Source organism: Nicrophorus vespilloides, unplaced genomic scaffold, assembly GCF_001412225.1.
Source record: "Nicrophorus vespilloides isolate i.1.1-1 unplaced genomic scaffold, Nicve_v1.0, whole genome shotgun sequence".
Lineage (NCBI taxonomy): Eukaryota > Metazoa > Arthropoda > Insecta > Coleoptera > Silphidae > Nicrophorus > Nicrophorus vespilloides.
Genome location: NW_017097429.1, coordinates 260202 through 276582, shown reverse-complemented (window position 1 = coordinate 276582; position 16381 = coordinate 260202). Strand labels below are relative to the sequence as shown.

At 36.3% G+C, this 16381-nt stretch overlaps 1 protein-coding gene across 5 annotated transcripts; it reads left to right on the top strand.

The window, feature by feature from the left end:
* Positions 1-818: 818 nt before the first annotated feature.
* On the top strand, positions 819-10852 carry LOC108560069 (protein turtle). Of its 5 annotated transcripts, none has more exons than XM_017917502.1 (11): positions 819-1204; positions 2638-2791; positions 2854-2975; positions 4125-4270; positions 4342-4985; positions 5062-5916; positions 6048-6113; positions 7305-7490; positions 7557-7784; positions 7851-7932; positions 9537-10852. In XM_017917502.1, exons 2-11 carry the CDS (start codon positions 2686-2688, stop codon positions 10795-10797), a joined length of 3696 nt encoding a protein of 1231 aa, XP_017772991.1. In that variant the 5' UTR covers positions 819-1204; positions 2638-2685; the 3' UTR covers positions 10798-10852. The 5 variants fall into 5 exon arrangements, with proteins under 5 accessions (XP_017772991.1, XP_017772990.1, XP_017772988.1 ...); XM_017917501.1 differs by having other exon boundaries at positions 4119-4270; XM_017917499.1 differs by having other exon boundaries at positions 2854-2987.
* The last annotated feature ends 5529 nt before the right edge of the window (positions 10853-16381 follow it).

Sequence of the window (16381 nt, the reverse complement as noted above, 5' to 3'; positions counted from 1 at the left end):
TACATTACTACTCAGTAAACACATATTTGTATTTTAGATGGTTAGTAGTTCTAGTACATTTTTTCAGTTAATACCGAAATTTGTATATCCAATTCACAATAAATTGCATATACATAAAGTATGGAATAGTCAGAACTAGATCTGGGCAGTTGTTTAGGCAATACCCGAAATTTACATATTGAATTGAACATATGCATCGGATGAGTGGAGTATATGTAAGCTAATTGGCTCGATATGCTGTTGCCTCAGAACGCTCGTTTGTAACTATGGAGGAAAATGTATGACAATTTTAACAAGAAACTGAAAAATAAAAAATGGTAAAGTAATAAAAAAAAAATATATAGAACTTTTATAAGCCATCAATAGGCCCGTCGACCAACGGTCTTTTAGTCAGAATATCCCTATTAATGCCGAATTACAAGTTTGCACAATGATGGCGTATCGTTGGAACGTGTAAGCTTATTGGGACTATATCGTCGGATCCGGGCCATGATTTAGGAGATCCCGAAAGAAAGTTTGCACCTAGGTTTGTCTACTTAAGGAACGTCGGACGTGTTGTTTGTTTAATTTTGAGAGTCCCGCGTAAAACCGGGACCTGGTGTTCGTGTTCGATCAATATGTCGAACGAGCGGAGCGAGCGAGAGGGGATGGAGGAGGCAAGGGCGGGGTGGCGTGCTGTGCTGTGGCGCGGCATGTCGTGGCGTGCTGTGGCGGAGCATGTCTGTGTGTGTGTGTGTATATGAGAGAGAAAGAGATATAAAGGGTGGGATAGAAAGGGAGAGAGAGAGAGAGGGTGCGAAAGGGCGGAGGAGCGGCGCGGCGCGACGGAGTTGGCAGAGTACGAACGGCCGCCCTTCCGAGCGAGTTAGGTGGAGGCTGGTGGCTGGCTTGCAGCCTAGGTTTTCCGACCGGACTGGATGGGCCGAGATCCTCCGACGAGTGCCCTGTGTGCGTCTGTACTATACTACTATAGAATGATGTGCGTGACGAAGAAGTGTGCCTGGATGTATGGATGTGCGTGTGGTCCGGTGCTGTTGTCCTTCCCCCATTAAATTAAACTAGTAATATACAAATAAGGAAAATAATCGAAAAAAAAACTGACTAAGGCTGCATCGGAATTGAACCCCTCCTCTGAAATCAGGGCAGGAAATCTTAGAGCTCCTAGAGGATTATTTCGGCGGAGGCGCCGGGCCATAAAAGCAAGGTGTGTTCTGCGCATGGGGTTTCCTGTATTTCTTTATTCATTTAACAAAAAAAAATCTTACTTAAACAATATCATTCCAAAAACTTCATTTGATCGTTTAATTTAATAATTGGTAGCCTTCAGTTAATACAACCATTAATCGTTCTCGCTTCTTACATACATCAAACATAAGAATTTACTTGCCTTAAAACTAATTTCCAACGTGTTCCTAATCGATGTCTCGAATTCATAGAATGATTGATAGGCCACCTCCACCCGTCGACCTCATCCATTATTACCATAAACACTCCATAAATATTAGAGTTTCACCGAAACATCACTTAATTTAATCGAATTCCGCCCCAATTTTCTTACAACCTTCAACCATATTTCTCAAATCTTGGGTTTTATTTAAATATATTTTTTTGCTTATACTTCTCCACTTTGTGCAAACATCATCATTCCAGAACAAAATTTCAATTGCTTGATTAATGGAATTGCTGGAAATCCGCCGCAATTACGCCACAGCCGCCCCTTAATTAATGGTCGGAAATTATGCGTTCCCTGTCGGATCGTGTCTATGGATATGTATTGAATATATATATATATAGTTATATGCAGTAATGCCTAATTATTATTCCACAGTTCATCGCAGCAATGCATGAAAGCCCAATTAACCGAAAATAGTTGCAAGCGCTTCTTCCAAGTCCATGAATTTGAAAATGCGAAATTAACACAAAAATAAAATAAAAGATCGTGACAGAATTAATTGAACAAACGAAACAAGGATCTGCTGATTCATTGAATATTAATTAAATTCCGAAAGCCTTTGCGCTTTTGGATTGAATGTGAAAACCTGAAAACTGTCCGACTGAAAATAAATTCCTTTGATGTACTCGGTCTATTTATGAATGCATTTAATTCCGATTTGGATTTTCATTGAACAAATAGCGTATATAATAGTTCTTTATGTTTTACTTGCTTTTTTTTATTATTATTAAGTCTTTAGAATTATTCGCTCGGAACTAATCGATTCGCATTAACCGAGGGGATGCAAATTGAAAATACGGAAATCTTTTGTGGAGGATTACAAATAACCTATCCATTCTTTTTTTTATTATACGTTGCTCTTGGTTCTGTAACATTTCTTTATATTTCGAGTGTGTACGTTTGCGGGGGTGTATAGTGGGCATTAAATCAAGTGGGCTGTCTTGCTGTTGTCTCCATAAATAAAATTAGTGGGTTAACTAAGACATCCTTGTAGCTACTCCTGCTTTTCCAAATTAATTGCTTGCACACACAACCCCCTCGGCACGGAATCCCTAATTCTTCGGGTTCATTAATTAATTCTCGTCCTAAGAGAGAAAAAAAATGGCAAGCACACACACAAACACACAATGAAGAAACGAAACATGAACCTCTTAACATGTGACTTATGGTAATTATATTTTCAGGAGAATCAGCAATGAGGTTGCGCTAGCTGAAGGTATGGGATCGTCGGAATGGGAATGTGTACTGACCCAGGGGGCAAGTCTCGTCCACTGACAGGCATCACCAATATATTGCTAGCTGCTGTCTTTGCCTTCCTGGCCGTATTTACAGACATCGGTAAGTGAACAATCATCACATTCTTGGCATGAATATTAACAAAAAAAAAACACCTGTTTCAGGCTTGTGCTTTCAAGATGCCGTTCATATCACAGCAATATTGGGTGAGTCGGTGGTGTTCAATTGCCACGTCGAATTCCCGGAAGGACATCCGGTGCCATTTGTGTTACAGTGGGAGAAGAAGGTAGGCGAAACGGTACGTGTTCTTAATTCCTCTCAGCACTACTATTTCCACTATTGCTGCTGCTACTACTACTGGTACTCCTTAAGTACTCGCTGATACAAAGAAACAAAAAAACTTCTTCCAATTGGTGATGGTGATAAAAGAATAAACAAAATTTACGTTTGTAGCAAAAAAAATAATTCAAATAACATTTAGTTGACTATTGTTTTGTATATTATGTAGTCGTAGAACTAATTGTTTCATATCTGCTTTACTTTTAAACCGTGCCTAAATCCGTGCAATTTATTATTTCCATCCACCTTCTTTCTATTTTCTTCGACACTCTTTATTCCCATATTTTTTTATTCGTTGCTTAGATTAATAATTAGTTTATTTTTTTAATAGCAAACCTATGATTTAGTATATAAAGGCGTGATATTGATTTAAAAGTATGTTTGTAATGTATATATTATACAGACCACATTTTCTCTGAATATTGAATAATTAAGTAAATTACCAACTGATTAATCTAAGGAACATTATGTCTTGTCTATTATGATATTATAGATGTTACGACAATTGATAGAATTCATTGTCAGAACTATCTATCGCGTTGATAATACAGACACTGATGTAATGATCTCATTGTAATATAATAATTGCTGTATAATAAAATATGTAGTTTTCTTGTCTTGATACTATAGATCAGGGTTTCCCAAACTATGTTCCGCCTTAAGTGAAAATCTGGAATAATTAATGTATATTTTTTTGTCCGTTTTTTTTAATTTATAAAGGTGTTTTGTGAAAATTTTAGGATTTACGAAGTGTTCCGTTGCAGGAAAAGTTTGGGAAAGCCTGCTATAGATAGTAGTAGCGATTACGTTAATATATATTTTCTTGGGTGTCATAAAAATAGAACTCGTTTGTTCTGGGTATTAATATTTGAAATTTAAAATGGTAATTTTAATTTTGTTTTAGTTCAAATTGTGTTAGTATTAGTACGTGTGTAGATTAAGCAGAAAAGTAAAAAGTAATAATAACAATGACTTTAGTTTTTGTGGATGTATAATATAAGAGTATGTGAATGAGCGTGTTTGGTGTTTTTGCTTTTAATAAAGCATGCTCGAAGTTATTTCGGTTATGAAATATGAAAATTTTGTTAAGCGGCAGGACATTCCCATCTATATTTGGTATGAGAGCTATCCGACCCACAGCGGCGAGGGATACGAGGAAAGGGTGTCACGGGTCTCACCGGACTCGCCCTACGGAGCGGCATCCCTTAACTTGACCAATATTCGAGAGTCCGATCAAGGATGGTGAGTGAAAGAAGTAGAGGAGTTATAATGAATACATAATCAATGGCGTTCTTTTGTTGTTGTACATGTAGGTATGAGTGTAAGGTGGTGTTCCTCAATCGGTCGCCCAACTCGCACAAGAACGGCACATGGTTCCACCTCGACGTCCACGCTCCACCACGGTTCATCCAAACCCCAGAAGATACAATCTACGTGAATTTAGGAGATGCGATCATCTTGAATTGCCAGGCAGAGGGTACGCCGACCCCCGAAATCCTCTGGTATAAAGATGCAAACCCCGTAGATCCATCTGCGACTATAGGAATCTTCAACGATGGCACCGAGCTGCGGATCTCAAACATACGGCACGAAGACATCGGCGATTACACGTGCATCGCCCGCAACGGCGAGGGTCAGATCTCGAACACTGCCCGCGTGATCATAGCCGGCGGTGCCGTTATCATGGTGCCGCCGACCAATCAGACAAAACTCGAGGGTGAAAAGGTGCAGTTCAGCTGCGAGGCGAAGGCCCTACCAGGAAACGTGACAGTCAAATGGTTCCGTGAGGGTGCTCCAGTGAAGGAAGTCACGGCGCTAGAAACACGCGTCACTATCCGCAAAGACGGCGCACTCGTCGTAAACCCAGTGAGCGCCGACGACTCCGGCCAGTACTTGTGCGAAGTCAGCAACGGAATCGGAGAACCGCAGTCAGCCTCAGCCTATCTCAACGTCGAATGTACGTCTTGTTCATTAGCGTTTGAAAACGCAAATAGCCTGAAACATCAAATTACATTTCCGAATTTACGTTTCAGATCCAGCCAAGGTGACTTTCACCCCGACCGTTCAGTACCTACCGTTCCGTTTGGCTGGGGTCGTCCAATGTTACATCAAAGCGAATCCGCCCTTGCAATATGTAACTTGGACTAAAGACAAGCGTTTGCTCGAACCCTACCAAACGAAAGACATAGTGATAATGAACAACGGTTCGCTACTCTTCACACGCGTTAACCAGAACCATCAGGGTCGTTACACCTGCACTCCGTATAACGCGCAAGGCACCCAAGGATCGTCCGGACCCATGGAGGTGCTCGTTAGGAAACCTCCGGTCTTCACCATCGAACCAGAGGCTATGTACCAGAGGAAAGTGGGCGAAACGGTAGAAATGCATTGCGAAGCCCAAGAAGCCGAGGGTACACAAAAACCTAATATCCAGTGGCAGCGAAGGGACGGCGCACCGCTGCAGAAAAATAGAGTCCGAGTAACAGGAGGAAACATCACCATAGAGTCGTTGCGACGTTCCGATTTCGGTTTTTACCAATGCGTAGCTTCTAATGAAGTGGCCACTATTGTCACGGCTACCCAACTTGTCGTTGAAGGGACTCAACCCCATGCGCCTTACAATCTAAGCGGTGTAGCCTCCGAGTTCGCCGTAACACTAAGTTGGCTCCCCGGCTACAGCGGAGGACCCGACTACAAGCAGGATTACACGATCTGGTATCGAGAAGCAGGCGTTTCCGAATGGTCTACCATCCCTGTAACACCTTCTGGTAGCATGCAAGTGACTATAAATCGTCTTGCACCTGGCACCACCTACGAGTTTCAAGTCATCGGAAAGAACGCGCTCGGCGATGGCATGATGAGCAAAGTGATCACCGCTCGAACATTAGGTGAGGTTATAATTCTTATCATCGTCATCGAAGACGTACCATCATCTTAAACAACGAATTCGCTAACTGTACTGAATATGTTTCTTTTTTCTCTCTTTCGTTAAAAATTTAATTGCTCACTATTGGATAAGAAGTGGGATTACCGCATAAGGTGCAAGTAACCCCGACACCGTTCTTGCCAGCCAGCGACGACGCCGGTAAGATTTTCCACATCAGAAACCTTAAATGCTACGAAAACTCAGTTTCGTATCAAATACAATTTTCCGGCTGAATCGATTGAGTTCCATCAGTTCTATTTCTATCGGGTCAAGGTTGTTTCACCCTTGGCTGTGTGTGTTTTTTATGTATGTATATATGTATTTATATATATACATACATACAAACACTACTTGCAGCACGCAATTCACGAATTCAGTACAGAATGATCTAAAATTTAATTTCATACTTAATCATTAATAGAGAACACACGATCGTCATCATCATCCATTCATCGTTACCAAATACATTCATTTATTTTTTATAATTATGATTCCTCTTACCTGTTTATTTCTTTATTACATATTTTCCTTTTTGTTTCTTTTTTATTTTATTTCCAGATGTTTTAGATTATAGTATTATTATTTTGCCGACGGACTCAACGGGAGCCGTATTTTTACCACCAGTTTTGAAGCCCAAAGGTATTAATTAAATCCCCACGAAAATAGATGCGTTTTGTATTAAAAAAAAATCCTCTTTGTTGATTATTGTTGTTCTATCGTTGATATTTCTTCACTTCTTTCTGTCTCTATATCTTTAATCATTCTGTGCTGAATATAACAATTTACTTCTAAATACAAGATATATTATAATATGTTGCTTACAAACTGGATCATTTATATGCGTTTCTAATTGATATATTTTATTTGACAGAAACTGATTTCATTTTGATTTCCGTCGGTCGTCTAGATGTAATTGGGATTATAATATTATTGGACGTGTGAACAAGATCACGTCTTTATACCAATTTAATTAATAAGAATTAGTATTAAGCACGTCTGACTTTTTAAACTTATCAAACTATTATAAAGTGATGAAAAGTTTCCTATTGTAATATACCTTGTAAACTAATTATGAATTAGCTATTAATTTAGTTTGGAAGTGTATTTATCCTCTTTTTACTGCCGAGTTTAGATGCTGCCATAACAAAATAACGAACTTCCATCTAACAATCTCTGATATTTATATATTTATTTATTTATTTGTAATTAATAATGTTTCGAAAAAAAAAGAGCAATCTGACTAAACGGAAATGTTTTGAACATGAATATCGCCTATTGTTAATAGGTTGCGAGTTGAAATGTATAGTCAATCTAATTAATGAAATTTTTTGATTGTTTGTCCACGTACAGGACCCAAACCTGGACCACCGAGGAATCTAACGGTAACGGAAATACCGAATGGTTTTCTTATAACTTGGCAACCGCCGATTGAGCGGTCTCAGCTAATCCAATACTACACCATCAAATACCGCACTGACGGACCATGGAAGAATCTGAACAAGAATTCGATAAGGCCAGAGGATACGCAATATTTAGGTAAGATATTACAGACTATCAATCACGAATAGAAGTGCTGATCGCAAAAGTAACTTGCGCTTACAGTTAAGAACCTGGTTGGAGGAAGGACGTACTACTTCAGGGTGTTGGCGAATTCGTTGAAGAGCTACGAGAGCAGCGAAGAGGTAAAGTTTCCGGTTCCGGCGCGCGTCAAACACAAAGCCATCACTGCAGGCGTGGTCGGGGGAATTCTGTTCTTCATCGTTGCAATAATTCTGTCCGTCTGCGCCGTCAAGATTTGCAATAAACGCAAGCGGCGGAAACAGGAGAAAGGTAAAATCATCAAAAAAAGAAGGTGGAAGCCTTCCATGAAATTGAAGACTAATTTGAATTTTGCAGCTTACAACATGGTGGCGTGTCGAATTACGGACTCGAGGAACGGTGGAGGAAATGCATCAGATAGTCAAGTGCCTTTGAAAAAGTAGGTTTACCATTTCGACCCTTTCCAATCACTTTTAACACACAAATATTTACCTCCTCTGTCGTTTATTTGATTTGTTTATTTTTTTTATATTTTACATTTAAATCCATTATTTTTGCGTTCCTTCCATTACGTTTTTCAAATTTCGTTAAATTTTATTTTTGTTTCTTCTTGTTTTACCCTTCCTGTTTTTTTGGAACGTACAACAAAAACAGATTTAACAGAATTACGCCTCTCAGCAAACACAAACTCTCAAAGCCCATGTGTAAATTTCTATTGGTTTATTTTGTAAGAAGGAATTGTTTGTTGTCTTGTAGGACGGTTGAATCAGAGTCCTATCGGGATTACGAGAGCGTGTTTATTATTCCTGGGACAAGCGTAGACACGAACCGTAAGGCTAACACGATTCCACCACCGGACATAACGAGCGATTTTAATTTGAAATAACTGTCATTCGAATCTTCTCCTCTTTCTATATATATGCAAATGAAACAAAACTAATCTATATATATATATCTACCGCAATTAAACCGACTTAAATAGCGATTACGACGGTGGAATTTGTAAAACTACTTACTCTTAGATTTAATTTAGATAATTTTAAAACAGATCAGAAACCAGCAGAATACATACATATAAACATTAGAGAATTCATTAGTTCTTTCTTTCGTTACCTATACTTTGTACTTCTGCTTGTTTCGATGTCGGCTCTTTATACATATTCTTTGTTTATATTTTATTTAATTTAAGTGTGCTTCATTTGTTCCTGGAATGCGCGATCGATAGGGTCGTTCTGTCTGTTGTCTGTTATTATTTCATTATCTCTCTTTAGCAATTATTTAATTGCATTTATTTCATTCTCCCCGTTTCATTTTCTTCCTTTAATTTTTTACCTTTCCACTTAGGATTTTCATTTAGTTCATATTTTTCCCTTACACCGAGATTCATTTATTTTTCTTTAATTAATTGCGTTTGATTTTATTTTTCACATTTCCGGATGTTTTGTTGTTTTTGAAACTTTGCGTCTATTTCTGTGTCTGTTTCTGTATCTCTCAGTCTCTGATCCCAACAATGTGTTACAATTGCTCGCCCGCTCGCGTGGAACAGGAGGAAAAAAGGTGAAGGGATGCGATGAGCCTGTTGACAGCATCTACACATCATCTGTTCGCACTGTCACATGTATATTAGCTCATTTTGTTTACCAAGTACCGAAAAACGAATAATATTCAATCACTTTATTTTTTTGCGTTTCGCTTCAAAAGAACTATTATACATCACGCACTTTGTATTGGAATGAGTTGCTCAAGTTTTTACTTTATTTTTTAATAATTAAACAAGAAATAATTTGCAGCAGTTTGATTTTTAAATTGAATAGATTCATCTATTGGTTTTATTTTAGAGAAGCATGCTTAGATTATCGCATTTGAAAAATTTGATTGTGAATGAGCTATTTGCGGATCGAATTAGTTTTGGAATGCTGCTGTTTGTAGTTGGAGTAATTTATGGAAGCGCTCATCAATTTTTTCCATTTGATGAGATTGATGAGCGTTTCGTGTTTGCCGTAATTGAGATCTAATTGTTTGCGATTTGTGTGTTTAATGTAGACTTAGAAAAGGCCGAATACCAGGTGTGAACGTGCTCGCTTTCGTGGTGAATTGGGTGTGGCCGAAGGACAGGTGCCGATCGAGCAGTGGTAGTAGTTTGAATTGGTCTCACCGCCACCACCATCTTCACCACCATCACCATCACCATTCAGACTACCTTCAGGCCCCATCGAAATCCCTGGGCAGAATATCGAGGACGGCTGACGGTCGTTTCGTGCTGGGCGACTCATCTTTGAGGGCCGAGAGTTTGTCAAACATCTCGAGCAGCGATGACGGGGGCTTCCTCACGCGAAGATCCATACCTAACAGGGCATCCTGGAGGAAACCGCTGATCGGATATCCAAGCGAGCTAAGCTTAAGATCGGACGCTTCCGGACAGAGTGCGCGTATTGTTTCCGGTTATCTGGGCGGTTTGTATCCTGTGAAACCGATTCCGACTATCTACGGAAGCCAGATCCAATCGAGCTCACCCGTGCAGGTGCTGTCACCATGGACACCGTACTTCAGTGATCTCAGCTCGGTTCGGTATCCTAGCAGCGCGGAACGCTCATACCCGACGCCCCCCGGATTCGTGCAACTGAGATCCGTGCACGAAAGGTACTCTCAAGAGTTGCCCAGTTTACGGGCGATACACGAGGAATCTCAAGGATTCATACCAGTCCATCCCATCAGGGAGAGTCCCCGTATCCGTGGACCGTACTCGAGATCACGAGCCAAGCTTCTTCCGAGACACGCGCGTATCGCCAGAAGCGCCCCCGAACTGGGCTCACCATCAGACAGATCACCAGAGAGTCGATCCAGCTCCAGCGGTTTCGGTTCCAAGAATACATCGCAAACCCAGAACCAGAGCTCTCAAAGTGGCAGCACCTTCATGGAATGGAAGTTGCCACCCTACAGACCGCCTCCGCCACCACCATCAGCCACCCTCCCGCCACCACCACCTTTAGTCACCCACTGGCTAGAGCTGACGTCATCTTCTCCATCCACGTCCGAGCACAAAGCTGTGGACGTCGGCAGCGTCGATGGTCATTACGAATTCGATCCATCCACTCCAACGCCCACAGCAAGCACTCCAACTGGTCCTCGCGAAATCGACTTCGACGCTCCAACATTTCGCAAAAATTACGGCCCAACATCCATCCGCTCCATACGGTACGACAACATCGATGCCCGAGTGCAAGCCATGAAAGAGGAATTCAACGAGTTTAGGAAGAGACAAGCGAAACGCCGCCGAAGCCACGAACTCGAGAGTGCGTGCTAACACTTGCCCCAAAACTCCCAACCCCTTCGAAAAAAAATAAAAAGAAGAAGAAAAACGCAAGCACCATAAACGAATGAACAACATTAAAAAATGTTCTTAGTGTGATTAACCATGTTCTAAATTAAACGCAAAGGAGGTAAGAAAGAACCAAAAAACAAGTATATATATAACAAGTTTAAAAAAGCAACGTAAAACGAAACCACCGCAACAGACTTTAACTATCTCTATCTATCTCTCTCTCTCTCTCACTCTTTCTCTTAAACTATATAAATTAAAACATTTCTAATTAAACACACTTACATCTACTAAAAATTCATATATAAATTGAATAATATGAAAAAAAAAAAAAAAGGTTGGTTTATTTCTACTGTAGACGTACCCTGTAAGTTTAAATAATGAAAGAAAATATGAAGAAGCTCAATTTTTCGAAACACATTATAATAATATAAAAAAGAAAATATCGAAGAACGGAACCAACGCGATACATTTTTTACGACTCTCCCAAAACCCCCGAGAAAGTTTTGTATCGTGAAAATAAGTAAGTAAAATCAATTTATAATCGTGATATCTTTGTTAGGCCGTATACAATTCGAAGAAATTTTCCTTGTTAAGAAAAGAAAAATGCGAAAAAATATGATATATTTAAAAGAAATTGAATATATTAAAAACGGTGAAATAAAAAATATAAAAGGAAATTGAATAGTAAACGAAGAGCAATATTTTCTACTAGATGATCTAGTTTTTATTTGCCTACCGTGAATTTTCCAGCGATCGTGAAGTTTCCTACAAATAAACAAACAAACAAAAAAACGCGAGATCCAAATAAATTTTCATTTGGAGCATATTTCTTCGGTGGAAAATTAGGTAATTTAAATAAATAAATAAATTAAAAAAAAGTAAAGAAAAAAATAATATGAATATATATTAAAGAATAAACAAAACGGTGCCTTTTACACCTTAACAAAGCTTACCCTGATTGTAAGAACTCTTTGTATCAAAGGAAGAAGAAGAAATCGTATGAAATGAAGTGATTGAAGTCAATAGATTTTGTCCAGGAAAGTTGTGTTTGTTTTATAAATAAATTTATAAATGCCGTTGGTTCCGTTCGCAACAAAAAAAAATCGTACTATAAAAAAAACGAATTTTAGTTGAATTTTTGTACATATTTCTAATGAAAGGAATGATGATAAATTTACAAAATAACCTAGGTATGTAGCGGATTTTTTTTTGATGAAAGCTAAATGTGGAAACTGTGAACTTTCCTTTCGACATTGCTGAATTCAGTTGAGTTGATCGAGATGAAGGATTAATTAGACTAAATATGATTAATTATCGAAGGAACGTTCAGTTCCATATTTGGCTTCTATCAATAAAGAACAGACTTGAAATGGGATCGTGAATTGTCGAGAGGAAGAAATCTCGACGTTTTAACCATTGTATTTACTATAAGAGATAACGGAGCAGGAAGTATTGGAAGTTTAGACGCGATTTGATTGTTCTTTCCAATCGACGATGGGACGACGATTCATATCGGGAATCGCCCCAAAAAGTAAAGAAGTAATCGTCTATTGTTTTTGATCGACTCGATATGCGATAGACGATTATGCACGTGAACACTTACACAACAACAAAATACTTAAACATTAAACACAAAACACTTCATTACTTAATGAATAATAAATACAAATAAATTCTTAAACGCTTTAGCGCGCGGCCAAAGTCGCGACCAACTTACACAGGCTGTTGCGTAAAAAAACATTTTATGATAATATATACATATAAAAAAAAACGTAAGTAAAAATTCGTAAGAGAAAAAAAAACACTTTAATATTAAACAAATTTATTATTACGGTCAGGAAAGGATATGAAGCAAAAAAAATATATATAGATGTTTTAATTAGGATATAACATGTATTTACGAGCTCAAAGTGAAGGGCAAGAAGATGATGAGGAAGTTCGAAGAAAAGGTTACATTGAAATATTAATAATACGAAGTTCTTAAATCTCTCTATCTCTCTCTCTATCTGCAACACGAAACTTGTATTCATCCGAATATGTACACACTGACACAAGTACACGACACACGATGATTTTGCGTTTCGATTCGTCGATCTTCATTAGTAACAAAGTTTATAGTACAATTAGAGTTATTATTGTTTCGTACGTTTTACTTTCTTATCTTTTAGTTTGTATATCCTGGATGCAAGGAACGTTTTTCATTGTTTTTCTGAGCGCGAATGGGACTGAATGAATGTGGAATACACAAAACACACACAACACATGTACTCTATATAAACTTGAAATGAATCACAGAGAACGGTACACTCACCCATTGTGAAAAAAAGTCACACGAACTTCTTTCCACGAAACGATAATTCTAAAATTTAAGTTTTAAGCTGAAAGTCAACAAAACAACATAACCGATTATGTAATACGTCTTGCCTTCAAAGAGGAAAACAAAAATGATCATAATTTTGTGTGTTCGCATTAATAATTATTTTCCTTAATTATTATTTTTGTTTACTTAATTATTTGTAGATATTTATATTAAATGTTTTTGATTATTGTATAATGCGTATTTATTTGTTTTTGTTTATTACTTTATTTTATTAATACAATCTAACTCGATTATAGCAACAACTTGGATTACGCTATAAACGAGTTTGATTATATTTATTTTTGATATATAAAAGTTCGATTTGTTTTCGACTATTTTATGAACGAGTTTTCACGATTTATTTTTATTTTTTTTTGTAAATGCTATTAGGAGAAAGATGAATTATGTATATGTAATCTGTTACGAATCGATTTGATTTCTATAAATTTATTGTATAAAAGAAATATATATGAAACAAAAAAAAATAATAATATTATATCACACGAAATATTCTAAATCTCTAAAACTATTTATTATTTTTATAAATTATTGTTGTCCAGTTTTATTTTTCTCTTCAATATATAAATATATAATATATATATATTTTCTTTTCTGTATGATTTCAAGGTTAATAATTCTCTGGAATGAACGAGGAATAAAAAAAATATGATCTTGACAAAAAAAGTATAATTATTGATATATTTAGAATGTAGCATATATATTTTTAGTTGTAAGTGTTGAGTAGAAGACAGTTGTTACTATGTAACTGCGCTCTATTTAAAAGAAGAAAAGATGATGACAAAATAACGAGCAAAGAGGATGATGAGGAAACCAAAAAAAAATGGATTTACTACGATGCATCATCACATCATTTGGAAACACTGAAAATGGTGACGACAACAACAACAACAGAACATACAAGTAAATAAATGAATAAAGAAAAAAAATCTTAAATAAACACCACCATTACTTTTTTTTTCTCTCTCTCTCTATTTGAATACTTAATAATACATCCTCCTACGTTCCATGCAAATTGCACCAAAGTTCCTGTTCTACTTTTCCCAGCATTTTCAATCCAATTATGCAATTACGCTTGTGTTTAAATACGCCAACAGTAATCAATTTAAAATTAGCAACTTCCTAGACCTTAATGGATTCAACATTAAACTGACTGTTGCAAAAGCACCAACAAACACAATCATTGCTTTTTTTTGTACTTGTGAAAGTATACGACATTTGAAACTAACATAATTTGATCATCTATATAAGACTTTCTTATGTAATTTCAACAAATCATTTTTTATAGATATTCCCATAATTTGTTACGTCAGAATTGTAATATTTTGTATATGAAATATGAATTTTCTATCTCCAAGACAACAATCCATGTACAGTGGAACCTCGCTTAATGAGCACCTCGCATAACGAGCAAAATGATTTGTAAGAAAAATGACTCGCTTAACGAGCGATGTTTCGCATAACGAGCGACGATGATAAGAAAAGTCCCGGATTGCGAGCCTGTTACATCATTTTTAAAACTGGTGTACACATATTATTTGTACTTATGAATATGTTTCACAATACGAGTAAAAATCCGAAAATTTTTGAACGGATTAAACTCGTTAAGCGAGGTTCCACTGTATTTACTATTTCTTATGAATAAAACTATTGCTGGAACACACATAACTTCTAAGAATAAAGTACATACATAATTATTTAAATATTTCCATTTAAATGCATCATATTGAAAATTCGTAGAAAGAATATACCGCAAGGATTATTTAGGAACAGTTTAATTCATCATTTCATTTTATACAACCAATTTAACGTTGTTGAAAGACTAGCGCGTTTCAAGGTTGTAAGGTCTGGTAGACTACTGAGATTTGTGCGTAGTAAATAAATCTTTCGTGTATGCTTTTTTTCATGAGACACGACAAAAATATATCATATTAAACTTAATCTCTTCACACAATTTTTATATTGTCACATATATTATTAATACTAAGTAAATTATGGATGATTAAAACAATATTGACTTATTTTTTATTTAATATTTGTTGTTGAACTATTGCCAAGTGGATTGATATGTGCTTTTGATTCTTTTTATAATTATCTTTACCATTTCCATTTAGAAGTTACTGTAAATCAGTGTTTAAGATTTTTTTAAAGGAATCACCACAACTTATACTAAAAAAGAATTTAGATTCTAGACAACTTTCCATAAAAGCTTTTGCTTAATAAAGAAGATTAAAAACTATATGTAAAGTTATGCATAGATACATTATAAATAAGTATAAAATTGCTATCTAAATTGTTGCACATTTATTGTCTGCACTTCTTAGATGCAATTCTTAAATGACCACTTACAAAAACGTTCTGCGTTGAACCACTTGCTGTTTATCATAGTCAATAATTGAAGCAACCTTGTATGAATTATTTCCGCATTCGCCTCTTCTTATAAAAGCAAACAACAACAAAAAAAAATACTACAAATTCATGTACAATACCAAAATTCAACTTATAAATATAAATTTGGATTTTTTTAAGAACAGTTTTCAAAGACGACTCCAACAAAATGATTATAGACATTCAAGTTTTTGATTACGGCAGTGATACAAGAATAGCCATTGACGTAACGCACTTGCACTTGCTGTGATGTCATCTTCTCCAAGTGATAAAATCTGTTGAAACACAGTTTAGTAGTCGCAAGGAAATATATCTTAGTTGCAAGTGTGTTTACTTTACATTATTTCAAATATGATTATATAACATCTGGTTTAAAGGACAAACACACCATTAAACCAAAAGTTAAAAGACGCTTTAAGCTAAAGCAAAATATGAATTAATTATATTTTTAATTTTACGCGATCAAACACAAAATGCAATAAATAATTTTAATTATTTGCGATTAGCATATTTATTGACTTTATAAGTTAATTTACTTTTTTTTAATGATTTAATAAAAAAAATATATGTCTATAATAAAACAGTGCGTTTTATCGTCTGTTATGTAATTGCTTTGTTTTCTCTAAACATTTTGAAAATACGTATTTTTATTATATATAATTCAAGCAATAATTTTTTTTTTTGATTTGACGTTTGTTTTTGTTATTCCAATTTGTAACGTGTTATTTTTGCAGCAATTAGCGGCATTTTAAAGTGTCCTGATGACTAATTTGATGACTAATCAAAAGACTGCATAGGGTT